A 25158-nucleotide genomic window follows, 5' to 3' on the forward strand; every position below is an offset into this window, starting at 1 on the left:
CCTACTGCTGAAAAAATATCAAAACTGTATCAAGCTTTTATTTTTTAAAAAAGACTTTATTAATTTATTTATTCATGAGAGACACAGAGAGAGGCAGAGACACAGGCAGAAAGAGAAGTAGGCTCCATGCAGGGAGCCCGCCGCGGGGCTCGATCCCAGGACTCCAGGATCACGCCCTGGGCCAAAGGCAGACGCTCAACTGCTGAACCACCCCGGCATCCCTGTATCAAGCTTTAAAAAACAGAGCACCACCACAGCAGCGTGGATCAACCTGGCAGGCAACCATCAGAGATGGGACCCAACACTCTGCAAAGGCCAACACTCAGCGAGAGGGAAGTGAAAGCTACAGTGGGAACCAACCAAGACACTGCTCTCTTGGGTCCAACCCGACAGGTTAGTGCTGGGGCAGCATTTCCACAGGAACGTCACGACCTCCAACCACCCCACGCCCCGCTCCAGCACCTGTGAACCAGAACCACTGCAGAGTGTCCTACAAGGAAGGGGGCACAGGACCTGCCCAACAGGTGCCCAGAAGGTTCAGGGCCCAAGGGCCTCACCCTCAGGCACCACGGCCAGGCCTCTGCCCTTCAGCTTTGGCCAAGGAGCCACAAAAAGAGCCGTCGGCGGCGGCTGCTATGGGAGACTAGCAAACACCACCAAAGCACCCGTTCTCAGCTTGCATCCTGTAATCCTAACTTTAAAGGGAACTGGTGTTGTCATATCTGCTGCTGCAGCCCACCCCATGGACAAGCGGACAAAAAGCAGCATATCCTGTAGAAGAAAAAGCATAGAAAACCTGGGCTCAAGTTCTGACTCTGCCATCCACCAGCCGTGAGTTCCGACAGTTTCACCAAGCTGGCCAAGTGTCCATCTCCTCATCTGGAGGTGGTGTGCGCACCACAGCAGCAGAGGCTGCGCGGAACACCCACGGGAGAGTGCCCAGCACTGCTCCAGGCTCCTGACCCCGCCCGGCTGGAGCACCGCACACCTCTGTCCCCGAGCACCCTCTCCACTGCCACCAGAGCCTCCTGCTGCACCTGTCTTCTACCTGTTGTCCAGCAGGGACCTGTGACCTCCCATGTCCCTCCAAGTTTTTCCTTCCCCAGCTCGTACAAGGTCCTTCCTTCTTCTCTTCCTCAGAATCCTTCACAGGAGTCCTCCCCCACCGTGTTCTGCTTTGTCACTGCAATGCAGCATCATGTCCCCTCCCAAGGGGTTCCTGCCTACCCCTTCCTACCATGGGCCCCAAACACACATAAACTCGAATACCTAGGAAGCCTGACCTGCACCGAGCTACATTAAGATGGGCGGTAAGCTCCTCCCTGGACCTTTTCCCTCCCAATCCAGCCACTGAGTGCAGCGCCTGGTAGAGAAGGGGCCTGTGCGTCCACTTGGAGACCTGAGTTTCATGATACAAAACCCACGCAAGTGTGGGTTTCTAGGTGGCCCCCCCAATGCCTCCTCCCCTACCTGAGCAATAAACCGCCCAAAGTGCTGAGAGAACATCCAGATCGGTCCCTCTTCCTGGAGCTGAGCGGGGGCCCACCCCTGCGCCACTCATGTCACGGCTTCTGAAAGGCCATCCCTGGCTACCCACATCCACCGCCCCACCAGCTCACACACACGTTCCAGACTCACACTGTTCATCTAGCTGACCATCCCCCTGCTCCCTGGGGCGTACGCTCCGTGACGGTGGGAACACTGGCCACTCCAGTTCTCGGCTGGAACCTCAGCATCTAGCACAGTGTCAGACACGGACCGGCAAATGCCTGTGAGAGGCCGAGGGGGGACCCTCCAGATATCTGCCGCCACTCCTCTCTGACAGTCCCCCAAGGCTCCTCTCCACCTTCGGAATGCCCCCGTCTCGCCACCCTTTCTACTAAAGAGACGACCCAGCGCCCCAGCCAAGCTCTCCCTCCTCTTGGCATCCGGAGCCCTTGTTGCCCACACCAGCAGGTCAGCACTTACTTTTTTCCCCTTAAACTGCCACAGAGCTATCATTCTGCACACAGATCTCCTACCTCCCTAACTTGACTCTTAAGTGCGTGTAGGCTCCGTCACCTTTGGAGAAGCAAGCCTTTCCAAATATGTGCAACTAAAGAAAGCGCAGGTGCTCTTCACAGTACCAAGGTGCTTTATTTGAACGACTCTGATTACAGAGACGCACGGAACATTTCCTCTTTAAGTTGATTATAATTTAACTGTTCTGTGATGACTACAAATCACCTCCACAGATACTATAAACTAGCTGGCAGTCTCAGGGACTACTTACACTTTCTATAAAGGATCATCTAAAAGCTCTCAAGTAACCCGAAGGAGCTACACTCTTCACAAGGCACCGCCAGTTTGGTTATAAACCGCCTTCTTTACCGTCCAGCTCCCAGCTATAAAAACTATCTGCTGCTATAAATAATTCCTCTGTCTCTAATTTGCTGTGAATGGGAAAGTCAGTAGGTGAGAAGGAGGCCAAAAATCAAGGTGAAGTGGCACAGTGCGAGGTTCCGCCAAGGGAAAGGAGAATGGAGGGGTCCGCTGCTGGTTCTGGGCTTAGAGAAATCCTCCATAATTACCGACTGATTAAATGAGTCACAGACTCAAGAGTTCCTCTGCAAGAAACACCAACTGTCAGCTACCCCCCTGCATCAGGCAGCACTTACTGTTAACAATGGTCCTGGCACGTGGCACTGAGCTCTTTCTCATTATTTCCTTTGCTCTTGACAGCAACCCCATGAGGTTAGGTGGCACAGAGACCGTGCCATGTTAGGACACTCGTTTTTAAAGCTATGGACACTGTACACCCCAGAAAGGTGACATACTTCCCCAGTCACACACCTGAGGGAAACCCAGGACTCCTGTGTCTTACATTCCTTCCACTAAGCCCGTCTGTATGAGCCACTATTGTTTTCTTAGGGCTCAGGTAAGGACTTTAGGTAAGGCTCTCCCGTAGCCAGGAGACAGCAGTGCAACGCCACATTCTATTATGGTCTGTATTTTACAAGAACTTCTTGCCAACAGTCATTATGTACTGCTAACAAGCAAACTCAATCTCTTATATCTCACAGGAACAAACGGCACAAATGGCACAAATCGAGAAGATGGTAAATTCTTCTAATTGTGGCCTTTCTAGGTTTCTATTCCCAGAACACAATCTTCCTGTGGTTCAAATTAAAATAACTGAAGCATCAGACACTAAAAAACTCTCCCTCCTTCTCTACCTGCAAAGTCTCAGCTGTCCCAGCCAAGAAACTCTCATGCTCCGTCTCATAACGGGCTGCTCAGGCATGTAAGAAGTCAGGCTGAATTACGAAGCTGAGAATCCAAAACTCTCGTCTGAAACACCTAAAGTATGCACATCTTTGGCCCATGGCAAAGCTGCATGCTTGCTGGTCAGAGACAATATGAACTGTATTCTCCCAGCACTGCGTGCTCTCCCTTCGTTACAAGGTTTGTGTGGGTCTTTGTTTGCCAATCAGCCAACGTTTATTGACGGCCTATTCCATGCCAACCATCAAGGTGCTGATCAGCAACTTCCTTATGTAATGTCGGTCTCCCCAACTAGACTCCAGGCATCACGAGGAGCATTACTGCTTCTTTTCTGCTCACAACTGCCCCGTACAAGCTAGCAGAGTGCCTGGCACATGGCAGGGACTTAACAAACATGAACTGAATGAATGAATGAATGAATGAATGAATGAGTAACAGAGACAGAGAGAAGAGGCCACTTTGTAAAGGAAGTAGGACTTTTTACTGCCCAGAACACGCCTCATGATCCACCAGCGATGTGATGAATTCTGAAAGGCGCCACATGCAATGCACAGCTGTAGGCATAGCAGCTGTCATGCAAAGGAGCCGAGGCCCAGAACTCCTGAAGAATTCAGCCCTTTGTTTCTCTCTCCCTGCCTCGTAACCAAAATGAAGTTAGTTAGGTCCACTGTCAGTCTACCTGTCAGCTGCATGTCTTCAACATCTGGCTTTCAGAATTACTAAGCTAACATGCTACTGAATGAAATTTTTGTTGATTTACTCTCTGACATCACTGCCTGAAAAAATAGTTATGAATGTCTGAGGTCACACATAAGACCTAAAGAGAACCAAGTTAAAATAAAAAGTTCTCCGTTTCAGGTCTTTGCAAGCTATATATTAGCTTTCACCGAGTGTTTAATTTAAAAGCAAAGGTTTGACTCATTATTTAAAGTCTCTAAACTTCAGGACTCTTTACCAGTAAGTTGTTCAAAACAGACTATTAAGTTCTCAGAGCAAGTTTCATGCCAAGTATTTTCATTAAAACCTAAGACTCAGTAGATTACATGCTTCCCAGAGTAAATACAAAAATAGTAACAGGATAATATGAAATACTTAATTCAATGTAAAAACCCAGCAATCACCCAGCAATCCAGGCAGGTATAAAAATGTAAATGTGTAAAATTCATGTATCACCAATAAAAAATTTATTTTCAGGTTTTTCCCTCCACATCCAACTAAATATGCAGGAAAAAATTTTAGGGAATCAATAAAAAAGCAGAAAGCCATGAAACGTTCTAAACATGCACACCAAAGTATGCCAAACTAGAGAAAAACCTGAGAGAAGGTGCTAGTAAGCTATGAATATATTTAAATAAATCATTAGTTACAGTCAGTAGCAGAATGAGTATCTGCTCTTCTTCCCCAAACTCCCACCCCTGCAAATAAATCACAACTTACCTGGAGAGGCTGATGGCATCACTTATAAATAAAAAGAACACTAAATAAAGGAACAAACTGAAATATGTAAACAGTGTGCAAACAATGATGTACTAAGCCTAAAAACAGCAGAAATCGTAAATATTCAGTTACAGCAGAAGAAACACTCGGGAATGTTCTAGACCCTGATCATCTGATGCAGGATCAAAGCATTTAATGGACTAAAACAATGACAAGATAATATCTGATAAATAGGAAACATGCATTTAGTGAAAGACCCCACCAACTTTCTCTTGGATGAGTTAACTGTATTCCCATTACACTGCGAAATACAGAAGAATGTGTAATAGAAAAAAATCAGAATCGACTTCTCGCCTACATTTTTAAACACTACTTTTACATTCTTCCAAAATCAGAGTAGGTTGATTTTATTTACAGTGTGACTTCCGCAGCTCACTCGGCTACGGTGTGAGTGAACGACGGGATGGGCGCCTAAGTTCTGAGGACTACAAAAATTTACGTAAGAGCTAAAGCAGGCAAAACAAACAAACAAAAAAGGATTTATGCGAGTGAGGAACTACCATACCGTGCCTTGGCACATATTCAAACTGGACTCTATGAAAGATTCGCCAATTCATATTAAAATTCTTCATTAAAAAAAAAAAATCCCGACGTGTCCGAACGCCAGCTGGAAATACGATCCATCCGACCAAACTGTTTTCCTACCGAGAAATTATCCCCTTCCCTAAAGTGTGACGACGCTTTACCTTTTGTTCGGAAACATCATAAAACAAAATAAAACTAGGAGAGCGGTGTGCAGAAGTGACACAACAGCACAGTCGTCAACTTCCATCTTGTTAGTGGCCTAATTTCGAGAAGGTCCGCGGCGCCCAGACCTTCGCCCACCCGGAGTGTTGCAATCGTGCGCAGCGCGGGGAGCGGAGCGGAGCGGAGGCAGGGGAGCGGGGAGCGGGGAGCGGGGAGCGGGGAGCGGGGAGCAGGGGAGTGGAGGCAGGGAGGCAGGGGAGCAGGGGAGCCGGAGTAGGAGCCGGGAGCAGGGGAGGAGGCAGGGGAGCAGGAGCGGGTAGCGGAGCGGGAGCGTAGGTCGGGGAGCGGGGAGCAGGGGGGCAGGAGAGGAGGCAGGGGAGCGGGACAGCGGGGAGCAGCGGCGCGGCCTGCTCCGGGAGGCCCAGAGGAGGGCAGGGCCCGGGCGGCGGGGCGGCGGCGGCGGCGGCGGCGGCGGCGGCGGCGGGGGCGGGGGCGGGGGCGGGGGCAGCGCGGCCGTCCCGGGCGGACCGAGGCCGCCGTATCTGCGGGCCTGGCAATGTCACGGGGGAGCTCGGCTGGTGACGCGTCCGGGGCCAACGGCACCCAAGGCTAAGGCTGCGCCGGGCGTGCGGGGCTGCGAGCGCGGCGTCCGGCCGTGATTCAGCAGCGGCCCGGGGGGGGGGGGGGGGGGCCGGGGCCGGGATCGCCGAGTGGCGCCGCGCGGGGCCGGGGAAGGTCAGCGAGGGCCGCGGGCGCCCCCGGGTCGGGCCGGGCCGGGCCGGGCGGCGGGCGGCGGGGAGCCGGGGCGGCGCGGGCGCCTACCTTTCCTGCTTTTCGGGGAGCTCCGCTTGCTCCGGGCGCTGGCTCGCTCTTCCTCAATCGCAGCTGCTATCTCGGGGTTGTCTTCCCCATTGTACCAGACCAGGAGCTCCTCGCCCGGCGCGATTGGCTGCGGGGACAGAAGAGACAGGCGCCGGGCCAATCAGAGCGGCGGTTGTTGGCGGGGCGGGGCGCGGGGCGGGGCGCGGGGCTGCGGGCGGGGCGGGGTGGGGGCGGGGCTCCGGGCGGGGCAGGGGCGGGGCTCCGGGCGCGGCGGGGGCGGGGCTCCGGGCGGGGCGGGCGGGCGGGGCGGGGCTCCGGGCGCGGCGGGGCGGGGCGCGGGGCGGGCGCGGCGCGGCGCCAGGCCGGCCGGGCAGGAAGGGCTCCCGAAGCTGGGCGGCCGCGGGCCGGGCCGGGCCGGGCCGGCGGCGGCGGCGGCGGCGGGCGGGGACCCTCTGCTGGAGGGAGGACCTCACGTCGCCCCGCCGCTCCCGGCCTGCGCAGCCGCGGGCCCCCCCGAAGGCCCCCGCTCCGAGCCGCGGCCGCCCACGCACAAGAACTGAGACGCGCAACCATCGGCCCACGACCTGCAGGCTCGCGACCCTCGGAGAGCGCAGTGGGAAGAGCCGCGGCCGGAAGGAGAAGCGCTGGAAGCTCGCGGCCTGCGCGCGTCTCGGAGCAAGCTCGGGAGCAGGCTCGGCAGGGCCGCGAAGGGCCCTAAGTCCGCGTCCACAAGCGCCGCCGCGGAATCCCAGAAGTCCCGGGGTCCCGGGGTCCCGGCCACCGACCTGCTCCCGAGGACCGAGGACGGGCCGCTGCCTCGCCCTCGCACCGGACAGCTTTTAGACTCACAAGGAAATTCCCAAAAATAACAGAGAAGAAACCACAAACCCACAGGTACTATGTTTCTAAAACATGAACTCTGAAAAAGCCATAAAAGCAGTGACGGACACGTACCCCCGCCGTGCTGACGACACCTACGATAGGATCCCGACGAAACAGATACACGGACTGCAAAGATCACATTCCTAAATAGAATTCAAGGAAATGGCTTATTGGCTTCTCTCTCAATGACTCATCTGTTCAAAAAGTTCCAAGGGTAACAACACAAGTAAAACTGCACCTAAAACCCACCGAATAAAGTAAGAATCCATCAGTCCATACCATTACAAATCTAGTGAATGGACAAGTAAATAACTGAGAAGGAAAGAGCTCTCTCTTCCTTAAAGTAGATCCCAACCAATCAATGACATGTTAGAAAACCTCCAGTTGGTAATCGTAGCATTAATAACTGATTCATCGACAGATGCGGAAACTAGTAGGTGTAAGTTTCAGGTGTAATACAGTATTAGCTGTATGGTCTCAAAACATCTCCCCATAAAACATTAATTACAAAGGTAAAAACAGTATCCTTTAGAACAAGATATGTCAACATCAGGTGCCTGCTGATACAATGCACAGGAAAGAATATCATCACTTCTGGAGAGCTCGGCCCAAAATGCCACGACCGTAACTTAATCAGGATGAAATGTAAGAAAAGCCCAAACTGTGGGGCATTCTACAAAATAGCCGACCAGTTCTCTCAAAACTGAAAGGATATACAAGACAAAGACCACGTACTGTCCACAGTAAGGAGACTGATAAGATATTACAGCTGAATGCAACTGAGCTTTCTCTTCCTATAACGACATGGTTGGAACAACTGATAAAATGTGAATAAGGTGTAGAGATTAGCTAATGAGATACTGTGTCAGTGTTAGCTTCCTGATTTTGATCGCTGCACTCGGATCATGGAAGAGGAGGCCCTTGGTTTTAGGTGCAGGTGAATTCCATCTAAGATGCCAACTTAGAAACTGCACAGTTCCTCATTTTAACATACCTTCTCATCTAGATAAAGCCCTTGAAAGTAGCCTTTGTTTCATTCTCTGCAGAACTCAGTTTATGTAGTCCAAATTTTAAGATATTCTAAAGTTTTTTAAATGAAAGAACGAGATACTGTTTCCTTTGCTCCCCCAAGGATGGCTAAAACCTGCCATTTTCTTATATTTAAACCAATATACTATTATTTGCCTTATTGAAACAATTACACTCAAAGAAACAAAAAAAAAATCTAATATATAAGCTGTTAATGCATTGAAATAGCCATTACAGATATCTTTTGGCACTCTGATGGGCTAAATCTGTTTCTGCTGAAGGAACAGGCTTTTTATTTAAATAAACTATTTCTAGTTCCAAAATATAGTTTGCTTCTGTTTTTTTGTTATTAAGTCATATATGTATGAAATGGCAGTATCCTATAATATTTGAAATGATTAGGGTTCAGAGAAATAAATGAAGTCTTCAATAAAACCAAAGTAAAGAAGAAACATGAAAAGGAGTGAAGAAAAATGTATACCCCATTTGTCCCTAGCCAAACAGCATAACCAGAACACTGGCTACCAGAAACCCACTGGATATTTCCAAGATACCTCCCAGACTCAGAGCTTGTTCGTTCTACTGCAATCTTCTGCAGAGTACTGACTGTACTAGCAGCTGTGTGAAGATAAATATCAGCACAAACTTTTTTTTTTTAAGGAGGGTACTCTTTTGTTGTTGCAAAACACAATATTAAACACACAATAGAATCTGTTCTTAACTCAAATCTCATATAACATTTCTAAATAGCTGGTACATAGCTAAGTTAAGAACAACCTGATTTGTAGCTATTGAACAACCTTCAAAACCATTAGCAGCTGAGATGACTATTGTATCATTGAGCTATATACTTCCCAGTAAAAAAAATTCACAGTAAAACAGCTACACAACTAACAGAACTTTGCGAAGAGGAAAACGTATTTTTTTAATCATTGCTCCTTTGCTTCTGTACTATGTTTTTTCTTCTGCACTGCTTAGCACATTTAAGATTTTGTAAGTCAAATTTCAGAAGAGAAAAATCATGTCCTTAAACAGAGGAAAGATAAACCCACATTTTAAAAAATAAAGTTGAGGGCAGCCCCGGTGGCACAGTGGTTTAGCACCGCCTGCAGCCCAGGGCATGATCCTGGAGTCCCGGGATCGAGTCCCACATCAGGCTCTCCGCATGGAGCCTGCTTCTCCCTCTGCCTGTGTCTCTGCTTCTCTTTCTCTCCCTGCATCTCTATGAATAAATAAATAAAATCTTTAAAAAAAATAAATAAAATAAAATAAAAATAAAAATTTTAAAAAAATTAAAAATAAAGTTGAAAGTCCAAACAACTTCTGTTTTATGTATTGTACTGTGGTGTTCAACAGAACACTTTAAAAGAAGACTTTAAAATCTTTCTTCTCCTTTGAGTTCTGACAGACGTACAGAACCAAGCATATACTCTTACCTAAGTATCAGTAAATATAAACTTGAAATCTTACCAGACCAATTGGGAACAGGCAAGGGTTCTAATAAATATTCCTGACACTAGGTCAGAATAAGTGAAGTACTCCAGAATTACAAGAACACACAAAGCACATCAACACTCAGCCACCTACAATCAACTCGCCAGCATGATCTCTTCAGAGTCACAGGTCAGATGGCCTCAACTCTCCAACGGGCGAACTGAAGACTGAAATTTATTTTTCTCCCTGCGGGCCACTAGGCCCCACTGGATCTGAGCCCCAGCCACCTCACCAGCCTCATCTACCATTCCTCTCCTTGCTCCAGCCACACTGGCCTTTTCTAGTCTTTTAAAATAAATAAATAAATAAATAAATAAATAAATAAATAAATAAATAAATAAATAAATAAATAAATAAATAAATAAATCTAGTTTGTTCCTACTCCAAGACCTTTGCTTCTTCCAAGCCCCTCTTCCTAGACTGCTCTTCTTGGGAGACATCTTTGTGTAACTGGCTCCTTCCTATACTAAGGGGTAGGGTGGATAGGGTTTATAGGTCTTGTCTTCCTTGACCCACCAGATATAAAATTATATAATTTGTATAATTTTACTCATTGTTTATTATCTGCCTCCTCTGCCATAAATTGAAGTTCCATGAGACCAGAGACCTTCTGTTCTACTCACTACCACAGAAGAATACTTTGTATGTAGTAGACTCTCAATAAATATTTATCAAACTAATGAAACGGATGGCAGGCTAACTTTCGGGAATTTTTTTTATAAGGAAGTTATTTATTTACTTGAGAGAGCTCGCGTGAGCAAAGAGGGAAAGAGAGAAGCAGGCCCCCACTGAACAGGGAGCCTGATGTGGGGCTTGATCCCAAGACCCTGGGATCAGGACCTGAGCCAAAGGGAGATGCTTAATCAATCAAGTTACCCAGGCGCCCCTAACCTTCAGGAATTTAAAATAGTTTTTAATCATACTATAAACAAGACCAGTGTCGAGATCTCCTCATTATCTGGGTGATAGTTGAGAAGGCTATACAAAGCCCAGAGGAACATCACGTGTAATTTATTTACAAAACCAAACCCACAGAAAGCTTAATCTAGAAGATTATAGTCAGATAATCACCAGCAAGGAATCTGAAAGGTCTTGTGTGTACGTGAGCAAACATCAAAGGTCAGGACTGCGGAAAGTCTGCAAAGACAGAGCTATGTTACTTCAGACAAAGGTAAAAAGAGTAGCAGTGGTACGGCCAGTTGACACTTGGGAGTACTCAGGCTAGGCTAGGAACTGTTCAAGGAACCTTATACATAGTGGCTTGTTTAACCTTCACAACAACTGCTATGTATTAATTGCATTTTTACAGATGAGAAAACTAAGAGAGTTTAAGTAACTTCTCACAGTCAGACATCTAGAAGCCAGAATTCACTCATAAGGCAATCTGCTCCAGAGTCCCTACTCCTAACCACAGGACTATACCACCTCACCAAAAATAACAGCTAGCATTTAGCACTTATCAGTCACTAGAGCTCTACCTCTAATAACCTATGCAATCATCATGATAACCCTATGAGGTCATTACCATAATTACCTGTATGTTACAAATAAGGAAACTAAGAAACAGAAAGCTGGTTGCCTTGGCTCACAAAGCAAGCCCAGATTTAACCCAGAAGTCTGGTTTTAAAGTTCACTCTCCCAAATACCATTCTCACTCCATTCTTAGTGTTTCCCAGATCTGCTACCAGAGATGAATACGTTTTAACTGGAAGTCTGATGAAGGAACTGCGGAATGCCTGACTATCATCCTGGGCTTGCTGTCCATTGATCCCCTCGCATTCATCCCCTCGCCGGTTACTTCATCTCCACCAGGATTCTGCGTCACCAATTTAATCAGAGGGAACTGTCACTTGAAGTCATTTTGAGAAACAATGAACGAATTCTTGAATCAAGTTCTGAATCCAATTTCAAGCTGTGGTGTAACAAAACTGCATAGTAACACCTACTAGGAAATCATGTGATTGCAACCCAGCGGAAAGAAAATGAGAAGGACAATGGGAGACATTTTATACGAGAAGATACCACCAAAAAAAAAAAAAAAATTCCCGTAGGGACTGGAATCAAGGACATGGGTATATATGAAGCAAAGGACAGTCCAACTGGCTAAGGATGACAGGAAAAATACAGCAAAGGAAAATTAAACAGCTCTGTGTTAACTAAATTTCCCAAAGTCCCAGCACCACCATGCTGCAAAGCTGACCACTGTCTTGGACGCTTGCTCAAGGGATTTCAAGTCCACAGAGACCATTTTCATGGTTTTCATGGACTGTCTAGGACATTTTTAAATGGAAGTGAATAAACAGAAACTTGAATTGCAGCCAATTTTAGTTAATGTATCTATTCCAAAAAGGAACAATCATTTACCTCAGAGCCTCTTTAAGGACACTTCCATGCAGGATCACTGCAGATTTGCCTTCCCAGACAACACGAAAACAGGGACAGAGATATGGACTTGACTGTTGCAGAAATACAGCAGCACTCTAGGCTTCCGAATGCTAACTGCCCTGCATGTACTCAGTGACCTCTGGCCTCACGACAAACTCCAGAAGATGATTTTCCTCTTCTTTTCATCTCAATGATTAAAGCCTCCAAATAAAAAAATTGGCAGAAAAGAAGAAACCCATTCCACTTAACTTCCATTCTGAATAAAATCTAGGAAGAAAAAAAGCTAATCCACATCTACATGACACTGAAGACCAAGAATGTGTTTTCAGTTAACACAGAAGGACCACTGCTACTGACAGTGTCCTATACTTGGACAAATCTGCCCTGGGACAGTTCGTGGTGTATTTGTATCTTAGGAGGAGGGACTGAGCTGCCACACGCTTAACTCACCGGTATCTCTAAGGATGCAGTATGTAATTACTTAACACAATCTTCATGCCTTGGTGCACAGAAAGCAGTGGCAACTGTATATTTAAAACAAAGACCTTGCGATGCGTTGATGAACCACTTTCAAACATAATCCTTTTAAGGTAGGCAAAGTCATTACTGTCAGTCACAAAAATAAATGCATGCATAGTAACTCACAGCAGCCCAGCTCTTAACACTCTTACCTTTAAAGTTTTATAGTAAATGGCCCTGTTGATTTCCAGTGGAAATAAATTTTGCTCTTCTCCTGAGCAAGCCCAATTCACATATCGCAGCCAGTTCCCCTTCTCTGGATCGGTGGCATCAATGCACATCCATCCCAAATTTGGGTAATATACCTTGGAGGAGAAAGGGAGGACACACCATTGTTAAAACAGGAGTGTCTTCAAAATGTTTCCATTTTTAACTTTCGAGATAATTCCTTTTTATCATATGCAGTACTCAACAAAACATTTCACAGAAACAAAATACACGGGGATCCCTGGGTGGCTCAGCGGTTTGGCACCTGCCTTTGGCCCAGGGCGTGATCCTGGAGTCCTGGGATCAAGTCCCGCATCCGGCTCCTTGCATGGAGCCTGATTCTCCCTCTGCCTGTGCCCCTGTCTCTCTCTCTCTCTGTCATAAATAAATGAATAAAATCTTTTAAAAAAAAATAAGCAACAGAGAAAAAACTAAAAGATGAAAAACGGAGAGCCAAGACTGATAATCCTCATTAATCATTTCTCTATCTGGGCTGGAGTCATTTTTTTCTCCTAAACTTCAAGAACGATAGCAAGTATGTGTAATGATCTCTAAATGCTCTGCAAATACTGTCTGCACACAAAGACAAATAACAACTCCAGTCCCTAAATGTAATTGGAAAAGAAGAGTGAGCTGCCGGCAGCACCACACCACACCAAGTTCCCTGAGTGTTCTGGGAATGTGGGGGCCCAGTTCTGCTGGACTACACAGTTTAGAGGTCCCTGGGCTTCAGGAAATGAACGTGCAGTGTGAACCCCACTGTGTGTGATGGCGCTCGGGTGCTCTTACAAACTCAGCTGACCCTCCAAACCTTCTCTACCTAATCATCTGTAGGACTAAGGTGCTATGGAACACACTCTGGGAAGTACCAGTGTCCTTCCAAAGTAAAGACCTGAAACCCGACTTCCCTCTCAGGACTCCCATCAAACCTACTCATCCACTCTGGGTCAATGTCCCCATCCTACCCACCTCTGCCAAACTTCCAGCATTTCTCATTCCTTTATTTGAAAGTCTATTTAGCAACAATATTTAACTTTTATCTTTGTATATACACACATACATGTATACACATATAAAAATATGCATACATACATATATAGATCATATATGTGGGGTTTTTTTTTACTTCCCCCCAAACTAGACTGTAAAACGCTTGATTATGCACTGAAATAGAACCAAAGGGTCAACTGGTGATAGACCTGTCAAAAATAAAAAAGAAATGTGTCTTTTACCTTCTCTTTAGGAAGAAAGGAAAGACTCTTGTTGTTTCATTTGTTCCCTACACATACACAGCCAAGACTCCCCCACTCATTTCTTCTTTTCTCTCCTACCCACATTACACACTCTTCTTTACCGCCTCTGTCCCTCTGGAACAAAGCTCTCATGCCTCACTCCCTGCTTTCTTGAGCATGTCTGTGTCTCCCAGCCTGTATCTGTGTCTGAGCAGCATCCACCTCAACGGGTGCTAACCATACTTCTTTCCTGTGAGGAGTCAGATGTCAGGCATAATGCTATATGCTTTCCATGTCATCTCATTTAACCTTAGGCAGCAGGTTCACTATTATCACTTTTTAACATGTGGAAATTGAGGATCAAGAGTTCAACTGGACTTTCCCAAAGTCACTCACTTAAATCCAAATCTGCCTGACCTAACCATACTTATCAGCACCTTCCTTGACCATCCTAGTTAAAACTGCAAATCCTTCTCTTCCCATCACCCCACAGCCATCCTACCTGATTTTTCTTCAAAGCATTTATGCTCTTTTAAAGTATGAGATCATCTCCTTACTTATTTTTTTTAGTGACTGCAACCCCACACCACAGCATTAGCTCCATGAAGAAAAGACACGTCAGCCTTTGCACTCACTGCAGCACTCCCAAGGCTTGACCAGAGCCTGCCACTGAGGAGGCTCTCAATGAATAACTATGGAATGACCTAAAGGATGTTGTCACACACCAAGGTGCCACCAGCATCAGTTAATGAGCACCGACTATGTGACCGGTAGCATGCCAAGGAGTGTTTTCACTGTCCTGTACGTGTCTCCTCTGAGTTTATTTAGAAATTGGATGTCTACTGAACATCTACCTACACCACTCTAAAGAAAAGTTATCTGTGTCCCATTAGACCCCTTTTCAAGCTATCATTTACCCTCGGCGCGCACACACACACACACACACACACACACACACACTCTTGTCCCTGCAAACAGAGAAAGGGAAGTCCTCAAGTGGTATGTTATGAAGAGACAGCATCACAATGAAAAATTTAAAGTGAAACTTCACACACCAAATAATAGAAGGGGCTTTATTTTAAAATGTTTAACAGACATCTGTCATGTTTGCCAGCATGATGGGATAAGGGTAAGGGAGCAACTGTACGCTAACACGAGCAGTCCATCCAAAGTGTTGTTTCGACTTATCACAGCGGATGGCAGAGTCCTACTCACTCCCCATAGACATACTGACGTAGATCCAGAAATCACCAGGACAAACAGAGATGGTGCTGGAAAACCCCACATAGTCAAAGAAGGCAGCTGGGGAGAGACACCAAGTCTGCCCACCAACCAGGATAACCATACAAGCTGTGCCAGAATTCCCTGGCTCCCAGGTCAACACAGACCTCTGTGGCCCACTTGGATGAATTATTTATTTATGAATGGCTTATTTTATTTCAAATGGACAAAAGCATCTGCTATGTCATATTTAAACTAGAATACTAATTCATATAAAAAGATGAATACCTCAATTTTTTAAAATGTGGAAAAATAATTCACAAAGGAATACACATGGCCAAAACCTCATGAAAGAAATTAAACTTATCTAATAATCAAAAAATAACTTCAAATTCAATAATTTTTACCTATCAACTTGGTAAAAAGAAATTTTTAAGAGAAACAAAAACAGGATTAGAAAGCAAACATCCTCCAAACAGTGCTGATCAGAGAATTAATTGGTATCATTTTTTTTTGGATGGGATTTAGCAGTCCATGACAAAAAAGCTTTAAAACGTATACACACTTTAGCCAGCATACCCACTTATAGGAATTTATTCTCATGAGATAATTGGCAATTATACCAAGATGTATGTACAAGAACATTCCTAACAGTGCGGTTTATTACAGACTGTTTTCCATTAATTGCTAAGTGGAAAACACAATGGATCAGCTCAGTATGATAATCCAGTGCACATAGCAGAATACTAAGTAGACATTAAAAAGTACTTTTGTGTAAACAGTTGGTTTATGTGGAATCTTTTATTTTGTTAGCTATTTCTGTATCCCTTAAGAATTTTTCCAATGAACTTGTATTATTTCTACAATTGGAAGAAAACATAGGCAACGACAAGCTGGAGGAATATTTTTATAGGTATAAAAGAATACTATTGACAACTGAATAAAGCCACTTACAGAAAGTATGGCTTAAGATGATGTCATTTTTTTTCTTTTTGGGTTTTTTTTTTTTTTAAGATCTTACTTATTTATATAAATAGAGAGAGAGAGAGAGAGAGAGAGAGAGAGAGCGCGCATGAGCTGGAGGAGGGGCAAAGGGAAAGGGAGAAGCAGACTCCTTGCTGAGCAGGGAGCCGGACATGGGTGGACCCTGGGATCATGACCTGAGCCAAAGGCAGATAGATGCTCAACTGACTGTGCCACCCAGGCACCCTTACCATTTTTGTCTTAAACACAGGAATATATGAAGAGAAAAATAACCTGACACTAAATACATGAAAATCTTACTAATGGTTATCTCTGAGAAGTGAGATTTTTCTATCATTTTTCTTTCTTCCGCTCATCTGAATTTTCTGCCTTTCCTCCACTGACTTAGTATAATCTCTAAATAAAAAAAAGGGGGATCCCTGGGTGGCGCAGCAGTTTGGCGCCTGCCTTTGGCCCAGGGCGCGATCCTGGAGACCCGGGATCGAATCCCACATCGGGCTCCCGGTGCATGGAGCCTGCTTCTCCCTCCGCCTGTGTCTCTGCCTCTCTCTCTCTCTCAATCTCTCTGTGTGACTATCATAAATAAATAAAAATTTAAAAAAATAAAATAAATAAATAAAAAATTAAAAAAAGGTTGTGGGTGGGGAGAGCAAGTTAGTCTTCAGTATGAAAGCCCAAGTGTGCCTGACGTAAGCCGAGGCCTGCTGACACTCCTCCTCCTGCCACCACCACCATCATCATCACACACACATCATTTTTTTAAGTATATAGCTTTTCCTTTTTTTATTGAGAGTCTAGCCTTATAATTAGAAATGGGGATAAAAATGTGTTTTTATATCATTTCTACCTTAGTTGGTCAAACCTTGGTTTCAAATTGTATTTCACTTCAGTGACTCACACACAGAACCCAAATATTAAGATTAATGTTAACTCCCAATGCTACACTACACAGCAGAAGTGCTGTAGCACCATTAGGCTAGGGTAGTGGAGAACCAACCAGAATCCCTTCCTTTCACATGAAGATAATGCAAAAGCAGCTAAAACTCCCACTCTAGCTCAAACTCAACAAAAGACATGCAACAAATCTATTTCCAAATCTTTATAATGACCAAAAAATATTTTCATATAATTAATCATTTTTCCTGACCCAGTCTATAACACAGTCCCTTTTAACAAAAGCAAGGGTACTTGACTATGTATATATAAACAATTTTTTACAAATTAACTTTCAAATGGAATTCCCTACTTGGAGAAAAAGAACTCAAAGGGGAAGAGCACCGCCACCCCAAGCACTGGGCGAGGTGTTTAACATGTTATTTTATTTAACCTTTACAAGAACCCCATGAAATATACTGAGCCCCTTTTTAAAATCAGGACACTAGAGAGAGTTGGTCATTTTACTAGAATACTAAAGTCACTAAAGTTTGAGCCGGGATTCAAACCTGGTTCCCTCATGTATGCATCCATTTCAATTTTCCTCTTTCCAAACCCCTCCTCCCACGCTTCACCTTCCCTCCATTATCCAGGCCTGACCTCCTTTCTGCCCTCACCACTGAACAAAGACTGGGTATTAATTTTTTGTCAAACAAAACATAGTCTTTGTACCACTCAATTTCTATTCAGTTTAATCCAGTCCTTTTGAAATAGTTATAAAATAATCTAAATTCAAAATTCAGTACACACTCCAATTTAGAAACAAATCAAAATTAAATCCTCCTGATGCACAGAGGATGTTCTGCAAAGAACAAGCCAAACTATTCAACATACTTACCTCATGAGTTAGGGGTAAGAGTTTTCATATAGATCCTTCCTTATCAATTACTTGTTCTTTTCTAAACGTGTTCAAATTCATAAATTGAAAAAAATTCTCATTCAGTTAATGCAAATGTGCATCATTCAAATCCTCAACTGCTTGGTTGAGGTCTGAGGTTCCTACCCACTCTCAACTCACAGTAACCAGCTGACTGTGACAGAAACCACTCCCAGACAGAAGATGCCCCCTCATGCTGAATCAGCTCTGGTGCTGAGATACGTCTTTTGTGCATCCAGACGGCCCACCGAAAACGAAGAGTCTACAGTGATAAAGCCATTCTGTTGGCTGTTCTCCAACTTGCCCTCCAAGGAGCTTTAACATGTTATTAGGTGGGGGCAGCCCGGGTAGCTCAGCGGTTTAGCGCCGCGTTCGACCCAGGGTGTGATCCTGGAGTCCTGGGATCAAGTCCCATGTTGGGCTCCCTGCATGGAGCCTGCTTCTCCCTCTGCCTGTGTCTCTGCCTCTCTCTCTCTCTCTCTCTCTCTCTCTCTCTCTCTCTCTGTGTGTGTGTGTCTCATGAATAAATAAAATCTTAAAAAAAAAAAAAAAAAAAACATGTTATTAGGTGGGACAAAACCTGTCCTGGAGGTCCGGGCTCCTGAGGCTCCTTTCTGTCTTTATTTCTCTGGGAATCTAGCTTGTTGGAATTTCCAACACTTTGACCTATACACTGTTTCTCACTTTCCCTGCCTGTTCCTGGAAGACAGACAATCCCCATCACCATTTGTGGAGACTGACAAAGGCGGAACGGGGAGACAAGAGGCTAGCATCTCGACAAGCCCACCTCGCAGTAAATCAGCTTGCAGAAGTCAGTTTCAGGATTTCCAGCCCACACGGTTACTCTGGTCTTTCAGTTCAAAATGCAGCCCATGCTCTCAAATATTAGAAGAGAAGGAAATTCTAAGCAAAAATGAAGACCAGTAATCATTTAAAAAGTACTCAACTACGAATACATACATAAATGTGTTTTAGTCCTCCATAAGATCACTCAAGTATTTTTCTTTTATGTTCAAATTCAACTAATATTTACCGGGCCAAATTCATCTATATCAAGTAATTTCATAAACGTCATCTCATTTGTAGCCAAACTAATGAGGAGCTTGTTGTCCTCATTTAAGAGTGAGGAAAAAGAAGAAAAGAACAGCCTCGCTTGGTATGGGAGCATTTCAATGAAAACATTTAATGAAAGTTGTATCTCCGTAAGTTATTAACACTGCTACCTGGAAAATACCACACCTTCTTCTTGGTATGTTCACATTCCAGTCATTCTTGAGTTACAGAATTAGACACTTGGAGGGCTTGTTAAGGACCATAAAACTGCCACCCCACAGAAATAACTTTCTGGAGGCTAGAGACTGGATCTTTGGTACCAACTACTTCACTCCTCAGATTGCTTTAGAAAACCACAGGTTTCTTTTTAGAACTATTTAAACACATCAGTGCATCTGAAATATTCTGAAGATTCTAGAGTAAGAGAAATAAAGGGAATCTAATAGGTGGTGGCACATTATACTACAATAAGCAAACTTGTAGGCAATCCTAAAATACAAATTGAAAAACTAAACAAGTGGGCTTCTCAAGCCTGCAAAGTCCCATACCACAGCCATTGTTACCAAAGCACAGCACTGACTGACTGACCCTTGACACTCTTTTTTGGAATTACTTTAAGTTTCATACCTACAACTACACAGATGTATTTGGAAAATCTCCCAACAATGGATGTTCAATAAATATTCACAGGTTTGAGGTAGGTGCCCTGATCAATACTCAATGGATCAACAAAGTAAATCATTCTAACACTGGACTATGGATGTTTAAGCATGCCATGTAACCCCATATATCATATGCAAAATATATATCATATATAAATATGGATATAGAGCATTTGTATATTTTCTTGGGAGATTTTCAAAAGGGCCCACAACACAAAGAAGAATAAGGAACCTCTGGGCTCTGCTAGCAGGAAGAGCACAGAGTAGGCAACCAAGAAGCTTGGACTCTCAGCAGGACTCCAGGACTGACAGCTTTAAGACATCAAGCAAGCCCCTTCACACTCAGATTTCTCACCCGTGCAAAGATTTAGGGCAGTTCCAGTACTCTTTTATTCCACAAACAAAACTTTCCAAAGGGTATATCACCAGTAATCTACACAATAGCACGCATGTTATATGCCAAATTTAGTGCTCCAGAACTTCGGACAGTGGTAAAAGCACATGCATGGTAAAAGCTTCACAAACAGGGGTTAAAAGAAGGCATAATACACTCCCAAAGAGTTCTGGGTTTTCTGGGGTTGTTTTGGTTTTTGTTTTTGTTTTTGCCTCAGACCAAGCCACCCATCTTGGGAAGATTATTTGGGAAGATCACTTCATTCTCCATATTTCAATGCCCTCGTCTGTTCTGAAGTTCCTCAGAAAAGAATATGATCGGCCTAGGAGTTTCTATGGCTAACTCTACAGCTACTCCACTTTTAAGTACCTAGTTCAAAATCTTCCCCTATTAACCACATAGCTTCACAGTAAACCGAAGACACCAGACATCACCATGCTTACTCCCACCACTTCTCCTTTCTAGACACTGAGACCAGAGCTCAGAAAACTTTTTCTGTAAAGACCGAGCAATGAATATTTTCAGCTTTGCAGGCTATTCAGTCCCTGTCAGAACTACTCAACTCTGCCACCATAGGGCCACAGCAGCCACCAATAACATGCAAACGAATGAGTGTAGCTATGTCCCAATACAACTTGAATCATGAGCTGACATGTGAATTTCATATTATTTTCATGTGTCACAAAACATTTTATTTTTGTTTATATCACTTAAGAATGTAGAAACCACTCGTACCTGCAGGACCATAAGGAACAGGTGACAGGTTGCATTTCCATGTGACCCTGGTCTTTTCCTCTGCTACTTACTCTAGAAGTTGGAATGAAGAGCTGAATAGTGCTTACTGGAAAAAGGTTCTACAGGATCAACTAGCTGACTGCTCTCTTTTCTTGCCTCCATTTTTAACTTAGAAATAATCTGAAATTAGGGGCCCCTGGGTGGCTTAGTCAGTTATGGTCTGCCTTCAGCTCAAGTCATGACCCCAGGTCCTGGGATCGAGCCCCACAGGGGACTCCCTCCTTCTCCCTCTGCCTGCTTCACCCCGTTTGTGTGCTCTATGTTAAATAAATGAAATCTTAAAAACAAAAACAAAGCCTAAAATTAGAAGTGCTGAGCTAGCAAAGACCAGGGAATGCACTTGCTAACATCTAATGCTAACAGTGCAGACTGATAAAAAGTTATTCACTTCCTTAAATAATTAAAGTCCTCTCATTATAGAGAAAGACTTATCAATTTTAGTTGAGATACAGTTCTACATCTTCCCGCCATCCCTGACTCAAAAGTTGTTGCCTAAAAGAATACCACCCAATAGAAGCAGTGAAGTATTGGTTTCTATTTATAAGAATGGGACAGGGGAGGGGCTACAAAAAAGATTAACAATCTGGATTGATTGATTGATTGATTTTAAAGATTTTACTTATTTATTCATGAGAGACAGAGAGAGAGGCAGAGACACAGCCAGAGGGAGAAGCAGGCTCCCTGCAAGGAGCCCGATGTGGGACTTGATCCCAGACCCAGGGGTTCACACCCTGAGCCGAAGGCAGATGCTCAACCACTGAGCCACTCTGACATCCCAATAGTACTGGGTTTTAAAAAGCGGAGAAAAAATATGTACTTTTGGTGGCTATGTAAATTAGTGCAATCCTTCTGGAGGTCTGTTAGCAAAATTCACCAGAGATTAAAATGTATATAACTTTTGACTTAACAATTATACTTCCAGAAACCTATCTTAAGATAACAGACAAGTGAGCATACATGTATATACAGCAAGTTTCATACTTGGAAGAACTGTTAATATCATGAAAAGATTAAAACTATTTAAATATCCAACCTGCTAAACAATGGAAGGATGGGATGAATTCTAGGTGGCCATAAGAAATAATGATGCAGATGGAACTATTTGACATGGATATGTCCACAGCATATTGAAAGAGAAAAACACGTCACAAAACCGCACGTGCTGTTTGATCTCAATTGCACGAAATGTCTATATATGGTGTTTGTATATGCACCAGTGTACATGAGAGACAGAAGAAAAACAGAGACAGAGAAGCAGACACTTAGAGGAATGTTCACCAAAATATTCACAAATGATTTTTACTTTGTTGTTTATAGTTTTTGGTATTATATACGTTACATTACAATGAGCATGTATTACTTTTATAATTTAAAAAAAGCTTATTAGGAATGCCTGGGTGGCTCAGTAGTTGCGTGTCTGCCTTTGGCTGGGGGCCTGATCCCGGGGTCCTGGGATGGAGTCCCACATCAGGCTCCCAGAGGGGGAGAAGCAGGCTCTCCTGTGTCTCTGCCTTGCTCTGTCTCTCATGAATAAATAAAAAATCTTTGAAAAAAAAACTTATTAGAATTTACACCAAGCCCTAATGAAAACTATGAACTTTAAGTGATAACGATGCATGTGTGCAGGTTCATCGAGTTTCTAACAAATGTACCGCTTGCTGCAATAGTGGGGGGAGATGGCAGTGTACAGAACTCTCTGTACTTTCTGCTCGATTTTGCTCTGAACCTAAAACTGCTCTAAAAAATAAAGCCTATAAAAAAAAGTTTATTAGAACAATTCACAGGCAAACAACTCAGATGTTCATCTCATGGGAAGCGATCTGAGACCCATGGAAGTGAATCTGAAAGGCTTTTGTCAGAAGCAGTATTAGAATACTGCAGATGGCTCAGTATGGGGGGCAGGTGGGGGGGCTAGTCACAGCAAGTATCACACCAAGTTCAGCAGTTAAGCTGGCTAGCAAGCAAGTCCTCCCCAGAAGCAGCTCAAAGAATGCTCTCCTCTTAGGAGAACCTGACAGTTCTGTGCATTCACCCTGAGGATACTTGACTGTTTCTCTCCTGTTGTTTCTGATTTAATAGAATGTTTTCAGTGAAAGCTTAGAGGACTTAAGACTGTGTTAGATAATCAAGGGCTCAAGAAAAGCAATTTAACACTTTGTCTTAGATTAGCTTTAAAATGGAGTTCTAGCTGGGGCAAGAGACCAGGCTGCTAAAAGATAAGCTGGTCTTAAGGGGCTTTAATGGAAGAACAAATGCCAAGATGAGATTTTAATGATAAGCAGTTTCTGTTATGTTAATAAGAGGCATTCTGATGCAAGTCTGAGGGTAAGACTAAGGTTGGAATAAATTAATGAGGATATACTAAGTTTTATTTGGTGTTTCTTTTTCTTTATAAGAAATATATACATTACAATTGATGCTTCCTATACTTTGCCTCATGTATACTTCTACATATATGTCAGATATATCTACTTTTATTTTAACAGAGCATAAAGCGTACAGTTTTCTCTAAAGTATACATACCTTGTAATCGCAACTATCTGAATGACATCCAGTTGGTTTTTTAATGACAAGAAGGAAAGGCTAGCCTTGACAAGAACTCAATCTTTAAATGTAATAAGAAATGGACGTGTCATAAGATTCACAAACTGTGGTAGTACACAAGTAGAAGTACCTTAAGTTAACAATGCAATATTAACACATTTATAAGTAGAAGTCAAATCCCTAATAGGTCATGGCTCCAAATTACAATTTTCACCAAGCTGACTATGAACTCATACTACATATGAATTTCAACACAAATGAAACTTAATTTACAAAAGACACTATTAATAATTTACATTCTATGCCCTAAAATATCCAATTGTTACATTGGGTAAAATAGGTATGATAAACTTAGGTGTAATATTAATGACATTTGGTCAAGTTTAGCATTATACACACAGAACTAGACAATGCATTTCCTGGTTTCCAGACATTAGCTTCACGGAGATTAGCATTAACTTGATAGAACATATTTGTTAGTTTCCCTTGAGAAATTTCTAAAATTAAAAGTGCCATTTATTTTCGGGCATAGTTTTGTGGTCAAGACATTTTTAATCATTCAGGCATTAGCTTGAATAATTAGTATCATTTTTTGGCTGGGCAGTTCTACAAATATAGCACTTTTACTTCAGAAGCAGTGAAACAGCATAATGTGATTATTCTCATGTTAAATCCTCATTTCCTAAGGCCCCCTGGATTAACCGGCATCAGATTTATTATAAGGGATTCACAACAAAGAAACTCAAAATTACTGGAAGGAACTGTAGGAATCTTCAAGTTAAGAAACATTGCTTGTCTCACTGAAAACAACAGCAAAATAACTCAGATGTACAAATGTCACAGAACTCCTTGATGCAAAGTATCCAGACATTTCCTAGGCATATTTTATTTTTAGGCCTCTGGATGTTTACGTGTAAAACAGCTGTGAGTCAATATAAGACCATCTGATAGAAATGCTTTTCTAACCACTGAAAAACTTCACTTGTTTTGATAAAGAGTCACACCAACTGAGATCCTATCAGAATGTGAAGAGCTTCCCCAGAGCACCTGATCCGAACTAAATTCCACATAAATGCTGAATTTGCATGCAACTTTCCAGGAAACAGTAACAATATACTTTATCCTCATGGTTATCTTAATAAGGTATTTTTTTATTAACCCCATTTTTAAATTGAGAGCTTTGGGGCCCACAGGTTAAGAACCCAGAGAGTCACAAAGCCAAAGCCTTGATTTGAGGCCAGCCAATCCAATGAAACATTTTTAAATGCCTCACTGTCAGGCAGCTGACATGGGTTCTGGTTCTGCATCAATACCACTCTCAACATAAGAGGAACACTTTACCTCCATTCTTGACAGCTTCACCTCTGTGAGCAATATGCTAATGCTCTGCATGGTACTCTAGGACCATTGTGAGAACATGAAATAAAATTAAAGCCCTGTGAGAAATCCAAAGAGCTATATAAATGTGCCATGTGCTAAATATATCCAACTCTGAATATTCCAGCAACCAGAGATTATTTTCTAAAACACAGAGAAGACCCTAACACTGTTTTATTTGTGGCTACCTCGGAAGTCTTTTATGTTATCTATCTGGAAGCCTGCAATGTAACAGACCAAAGTCTCCACTGTAATGTAAAACACCCTGAACAGGTAATAGAAAAAGTGGATTTGACATTT

General features: G+C 43.6%; 1 protein-coding gene across 6 annotated transcripts in view; it reads right to left on the reverse strand.

The window, feature by feature from the left end:
- PRDM2 (PR/SET domain 2) overlaps positions 1-25158 on the reverse strand; it is a 125475-nt gene that overhangs the window by 65631 nt on the left and 34686 nt on the right. For 5 of the 6 annotated variants that reach the window (XM_041767603.1, XM_041767607.1, XM_041767606.1 and 2 more), the window contains 2 exons: positions 12732-12884; positions 6271-6397 (listed from right to left, as the gene is read on the reverse strand). In XM_041767603.1, the coding sequence (XP_041623537.1) occupies positions 6271-6397; positions 12732-12884 (280 nt within the window). Of the gene's footprint in view, positions 1-6270; positions 6398-12731; positions 12885-25158 lie in introns of those variants that run through there. The other variant, XM_041767608.1, reaches the window with a different exon arrangement.

The sequence above is a fragment of the Vulpes lagopus genome, chromosome 8 (genome assembly GCF_018345385.1).
Source record: "Vulpes lagopus strain Blue_001 chromosome 8, ASM1834538v1, whole genome shotgun sequence".
NCBI classification, from domain to species: Eukaryota; Metazoa; Chordata; class Mammalia; order Carnivora; family Canidae; genus Vulpes; species Vulpes lagopus.